At 71.2% G+C, this 6,300-nt stretch overlaps 1 protein-coding gene across 1 annotated transcript; it reads left to right on the top strand.

The window, feature by feature from the left end:
- Nucleotides 1–3,083: 3,083 nt before the first annotated feature.
- CHLNCDRAFT_53154 (hypothetical protein) lies at nt 3,084–5,203 on the top strand (the record flags this gene model as incomplete). The annotated part of the gene is made up of 4 exons (XM_005846201.1): nt 3,084–3,230; nt 3,347–3,704; nt 3,863–4,999; nt 5,094–5,203. 4 exons carry the CDS (start codon nt 3,084–3,086, stop codon nt 5,201–5,203), a joined length of 1,752 nt encoding a protein of 583 aa, XP_005846263.1.
- Nucleotides 5,204–6,300: the final 1,097 nt, after the last annotated feature.

Here is a 6,300-nt window from a genome sequence, read left to right on the forward strand (position 1 = left end):
CGGCGCTGCTGGCGGGGGCACGCGCGCACCTGCAGCAGCCCAAGCAGCTGCTGCTGGGGCGGCTGGCAGGCCTGGTGGCCGGCGGAGGCAGCGGCAGCAGCCGCTCGCTGCAGCACCCCGCCGCCTGGCAGTTCTTTGTGCGCCTGCTGTGCTGCCTGCGGGCGCTGCTGGGTGCGGGCTGGGAGGCGCTCGTCAAGGCAAGTGAAGCAGGCGCTGGTCTGCGCTGGCGCGGCTCGGGCTCTGGCACGCATGTGGACAGCCAGAGTGTGCTGTCATCGGCCGAGAGTCATTGATCACGCCGCCCTGGCGGCGCACGTGTGGGCTGCCGCCGTGCCCGCAGGAGTGGGCGGAGAGCGAGGAGGGCGTGCCGTTGCCGCTGCAGTGCGTGGTGGATGTGCTGGCAAACCTGTACAACACAGGTGGGCCTGCTCCTACTGGGGGGCTGCCTGTGTGTGTGGGGGGGAGCAGCCTGCCCTGGCCCAAGAGCCGGGTAGCATCTCGGAGGCTGTGCGTGTGCGCGGGTGCCTGCCTCGTGCGCTCGCTGAGCTGGCGCCAGCCGCGTGTGGTGCAACCCCACCCGCCGCAGACGCGCCGGCGCTGCTGGACACGATGAGGCGGGGGCTGGTGCCGCTGGTGCGCCAGGGGCGGCGCGGCCCCGCCGTGGACCTGGATGCCCTGCTGCTGGTACTGATGGAGGAGTACAGCGACGGTGGGTGGGGGGGCGGGTGCAGGGAGGGGGCTGGGAGGGGGCTGGCGGAATCGGAGGTGCCGTCGGCGTCGCTGCGCACGGGAGGTTGCTGCTTGTCTCACCGTGCCGTGCCTGCTGGCATGGTGCATCCGTTGGAACACAGCCCACCACCTTTTGCTCTCGAGAAGGTTGCCCAGCCGGCACCTGCGTGCCCTGCTGCAGCTGCATGACCCTGCCCCGGCTTGCTTGCCCCTTGCAGGCAGCTGCCCCATCAGCCCTCTTGCGCTGCCCCGCCGGCTCATTGATGGGGCGGTGGGCACTGCTGGCATGGTTGGCACGGGACCGCAGAAGGGACTGGCCGGCACCGTGTCTGGTGTGGCGTTGGCGGTGGGAGGCTCAGAGGCTTACGCTGCGGCGGGCGGAGGAGCGACGCCAGCAGAGGGCAAGCAGCAGCAGCAGCGCAGCCCGATGCGCAAGCGAATCATCAACCTCACGGCGGTGGCAGACAGCCTGCCCCTACCTGCAGCATGGGCGGGGCCGCGGTCGGCGACAGCTTCCCCTGAGCCTGCCACCAGCCAGCAAGTGCTGGGCGGCGGCGGCGGCAGCACTCGCAGCCCCCCAGCAGCTCAGCTGCCGGGGCTCCCAGCGGCAGCCACCAAGAGCCTGCATGTGCTGATGAGCATGCACTCCCTCATGTCCTCCAACCCAGCACTGCCGGTGGGCCTGCGGAGCCAGCTGCGTGCCTCCTCGCCCAGCGTCACACCCACAGCCGACAAGAAGGCATGACATGGCATTGGTAACAGTTGAGCTGTCTGTACAAATCAAATTCGGATTAATCAAATCGGTTGGCTGGGTACGAATGGGACCACAACGAAAACAGGTGACAGCGAGAACAGGTAGCAGCAGACGAGACAGCATCGATGATCAGCCGCAGCCGGCCTACCGGCGCCGCCCTACCTTTGTGGCGACCGGGTTGGGCCCCTTCCTCTTGGGGCCCACCTTGGTGGGCTTCAGCTTCTCGCTGATATCCGTCCTGCCCGACTGCGTGCTCATGCCGCCCGTCAGCTGCGTGCTGGCAGGCTGCTGCCCTGACGCCGCCGCTGCTGCGTCCACTGGGCGGGGGCCCTTGGCAGCCGACCCCGAAACAGGCGCTGTCCCAGGCTCGGGCTGCTTGCGCCTGCCCAGCGCCACGTTTGGTGGCGCCGGGCTGGCGCCATCGCCGTCACCAGCGCCGTTGGCTGCTGCCTGGCTGGCGGCCAGGAATGCGGTGATGTCATCCAGCTGCTGCGAGGCGGGGCAGCGCTGCTCGCAGGCCTCCAGCTTGCGCTTGGTCTCCCGCAGCTGCTCCCCCATGCTGAAGAGCACCTCCTGCGCCACCCAGGCCGTGCCCTTGGCATCCGTCAGAGGCTGCACGCCGCCCTCGGGGGGCAGCCTGCAGGGCGCATGGCAGGGAGGGAGGCAACAGAAACCTTGGCGTGACCCCAGCACCTCACCACGATCCGGCAGCCCTCCTGCCTGCATGCTCCGGGGTGTGCCTGAGACAGGTCTGCATGCAGGCCCTGGTGCCCGGCTGCAGGCTTGCCTGATGACCGCGGTGCACTCCTCATCTCCCTCGACGTTGTGCACCGCCTGCAGCTGCAGCCCGCCGTCGTCCACCACCGCCTCCACTTCCGCGTCCTCAAAGTGCTGCCTCAGCCACCCCAATAGTTGGCTGGGTTCGGGCTCGATGTACTGCTCCTCCCGCTGCGCCAGGGGGTGTATGAAGGAATGACATGGTTGGGGCAGCGGGTAGGGCCCTGGGAAGGCGAGCAGGCAGGAGATGGGGAGGTGCGGGTGCCACCCCCTGCCTCACCAGGTAACGTAAAAGGCTGGACAGGCTGAACTTGGATATGTAGGAGGTGATCACGTTGGTGGCCTCCAGCACTCTGCGGCGCATCAGGGGGCCAGGAGAAACTCAACTGCATGCCGAACTCCCACCGCCCAGAGGGTGGCGGTGGCGGCGGCGGCTCCCACGCTGCACCCCCCTTGCTCACAGGTGATAGCCCTCTGCAGGCCCATCCACTCCTAGTATCTTGTAGCGGAAGGCGGTGCCGGTAGGCGTGGAGGCCAGGCCAAACAGCGACACGCCCACTAGGTGCGCCATCTCGAAGCTGCGAGGCCGCTAGCTGATGTCTATTGGACAGCAAACACGGTCGATTGGGGCTCAGGGAAGCTTGAGAGCCCAAGCCGAGCGCAGCACGGCGTAGCAGGTTGCGGCACAGCGGGGCAACATTTCACCATCGCCTTGCAGCCCTGCTGTCGCTGAGAACCCTGGGCACCACCCCAGCGACAGTTCGTAGCGGTGACAGCTACCAGCAGTTGCACTCAAGGCGGCATTTGAACCTGAGCGGCAATAATGGCCCACGGCTCGCTGGCAGCAGACGACCCCAAGGGGCAGCTGAGAGAGCTGCAGGCGGCAGCCGATGCCCTGCAAGCCTCCGCCCTGCAGAGCCAGCAGGCGGTGGCGGCGACGCAGCAGCGCACTGCCCAGCTGGGAGCGCAGGTGGGAGCCTGGGCATGGAGGCGTGGCCACCCACAGGGCTCGCAACTTGCCCCGCGTGTTGCCGCAGTGTGCCCACCTGCCACCACCGACTCGGTTTTCCCCTGCGCGCCGTGCAGGTTGTGCTGGTATCCGCCTACCTCCGCCGCCTGCAGCGCCTGGCCGCCCTGCTCCACCAGTACGACGCGCACCTGCGGCAGGCGGCGGCGGGGCTGGGCCTGGCAGCAGCGCAGGGCGCCCAGGAGCAGGCGACAGACACAGAACAGGCGACAGACACAGAACGCCTGCAGTCATCCTTGAGGGGGCTGGAACAAGTGGAGGCGGCGCTCTCGGCAGCGGCGCTGGGCGGCGGCGCCGCCTCTGAGGCGGGGCCAGGCCCAGCTGCGGAGGTCCTGCTGGAGCTCGGCCGCCTGTGCGCACCCATGAGGGCACACCTGACAGCGGCGGGGGCTGGCGCCGTCCTCGAGGCGCTGCAAGGTGGGCCTCCCAGCGGCGGGCGGGGCAGGCACGCCAGCCTGAAAGCGGCAACCGCCTGCGCACGCCCACCCCTCCCCACGCTTCTTCGATGCCACCGCCGGCGATGTGCGCTGAGCGGAGTCGCCCTGCCGCCCTGCGTGCTGCCGCTGCCAGCGCAGGCTGTGTGCAGGCTGATGTTGATGCTGTAGACAACTGGCCGGCGGCTGCGGTGCCACCCAGCGCCGGCGCCGGCCCCGCGGCCTCGCCCCTGGGCGCCGCCTTCGGCCGGCTGCAGCAGGAGCAGAAGGAGCGGTGGCGCGCGTCGGCGGCGCGGCAGCAGCAGCTGGAGCAGCTGCGGGGCGAGGTGGCGGCGGCGGCGCAGGCCCTGGCCGGCGCCAGCCCTGCGTCCGGCGACGGCGCAGAGCAGGCCCGCACGCGGCTGGCGGCGCAGCAGGCGGGGCTGCGCGCGGGGCTGGCCTGCCTGGAGGGCGCCCGGCGGCGTGCGGAGGATGCAGATGACGTGGCAGCGCAGCGTGCACAGCAGGTGACCGGCCAGCGGGAGGAGCTAGTGGCTTTGGAGCGGCGGGAGGCGGCGCTGGATGCCGCGGTGCGTGCCCTGTGTGTGGCGGACAGCCGGGTGATGCGGCAGTGGCGGCAGGGCGCGTGGCGGGCGGCAGAGCACGTGGAGGCGCACCTCCTGCCCCGGCGCCAGCCTCTGCTGGACCTGGCCGAGCGGCTGCTGGATGTGCAGCGGCGAGAGCTGGCGGCCTTCCGCAGCAGCGCCACGGCGGCGGCGGCGGCGGGTGCAGGCAAGGAGCAGGCGGGCTCGGCAGCGGCGTGTGGAGGTGGCAGCGGTGGCGGCTGGCGCGGCGCCGCGACCGCCGGTGCGGCAGCTGCCGCGCAGCTGCTGGACCCGCTGGCTCACCTCAAGGACGGCGGCCATGCGGCAGCGCTGGTGCAGGCAGCGACCGCCGAGCTGCAGCAGCTGCAGCCGGTGCGTGAGCAGTGGGCTGCGCTGGCGGCCGGCAGCGCCGCCCAGCTGGCAGAGCTGCAGGCGGCGGCGGCGCAGCTGCAGGCGCAGGCGCAGGCGCTGCAGCAGGACGGCGGCTCCGCCCCGCTGGCGCAGCTGCGCGAGGCGGCGGCGGCGGCCAAGGAGGGCGCCGCGCTGGTGGGGCGGGTGCGGCAGGCGCTGAGCGAGTGGTGGACGTCGCCCGCGGTGGCCGCCACGCCCTGGCTCAAACGTGAGATTGAGGGGCGCTGGGGATGTGGGCTGGCGCTGGTGGGGCTGCTGGTGGGGCAGAGGGCGGCCTGCCTGGGTGAGCTTGGCGTGGCAGCAGCTGCTCCTTGCATGCCTGTCGCCTCATTTTTTCCCCCATTTGCCCTTGTCCACCTTTGCGACCGCCCCCGCAGGCGAGGGCAAGACGGCCGACGAGTGGCTGCGCTTCCTGGGCGACCAGCAGCGGGCGCTGAGGCAGCGGGAGGCCTTCACGGGGCGAGACCTCAGCAACAGCCGCCGCTGAGCCGGGCACAGCCATTGGCGACGGCGAGCCGTCAGCATGTGAAACATGCGTAGCATAAACAAAGGACTTGGCACAACGATGCGACTCAGAAGTGGGAGGGAGCAGGGCACCGTGTAAACAGCAGAGTAGGGCAACGGGCGCGCTACCGCGCTGTCGCGGCGGGCTGCTCCTCGGCGGCCTCCTGCTGGGGCTCCCCAGCGCTCGCCGCGTCGCCCGCCGCCGCCTCTGCGCCCTTCTCCTTCTGCGCAGCCATCTCTTCCTTGTAAAACTCCTGCAGAGGCGGGGGCAGCAGCACACGAGTCGGCAGCCGCACACGGGTCGGCTGAAGGAGGCCAGCAGGGGACAGGCGATTCCGGCAGGCTCGTGGGGGCCCGGCCAGCCCTGCCGAGGCAGAGGCCCTGCCACAGCGCCCCACCTGCTGCAGCGCCCAGAAGTCATCCGGCCCCTCGCCGGCCGCCTGCTGCTTGGCGGCCGCCGCCGCGGCCGCCTTGGCGGCGACGTCGCCCGCGCCGGCGGCGGCGGCGGCGGCGGCATCCTCGGCGGCGGCGGCCGCGGCAGCCGCCGGGTCCACCAGCTGCTGCCACTCCCTGAACGCCGGCATGTCCACATCGTCCACGCACAGCGCATTGAACCACTCCATGGCGGCACCCAGCACCCCGTCGCTCATGTAGCCCCGCTTGCGCAGGCACCGCACCGACAGCTGCTCCGCACGCACATCCTCGTAGGCTGCAGCAGGCCGGGGCACAAGGGGTGGAGGGGGGCGGTGCGAGTCGGCACGCGGGGCTTGGCGAGGCGCATCGCCGGGGCTGGAGGCCCAGCATGCGTGCCATTGCGCTGCGAGCAGGGCGCGCTGTGGGCCTGCGCGCCCGCCTGCCTTCCCGGCCCGTGCCTGTGCCCCGCCACCACCACCCACACACACGCACCCGTGACGCTGCCGTCGCTGGATGCCTGCACCGTCACCTCCTCCGCCTCTGGGTCCTCGGCCAGCACCTGCGCCGCCTCGTCAGCGCTGATGCAGCGCCCGCCGGCGGTGGCCCACGACACAATGTCTCGGTCATCCCACACGCCGCCGCTCCAGCCGCAGGACTGCAGGGAAA

Source organism: Chlorella variabilis (assembly GCF_000147415.1).
Source record: "Chlorella variabilis unplaced genomic scaffold CHLNCscaffold_14, whole genome shotgun sequence".
Lineage (NCBI taxonomy): Eukaryota > Viridiplantae > Chlorophyta > Trebouxiophyceae > Chlorellales > Chlorellaceae > Chlorella > Chlorella variabilis.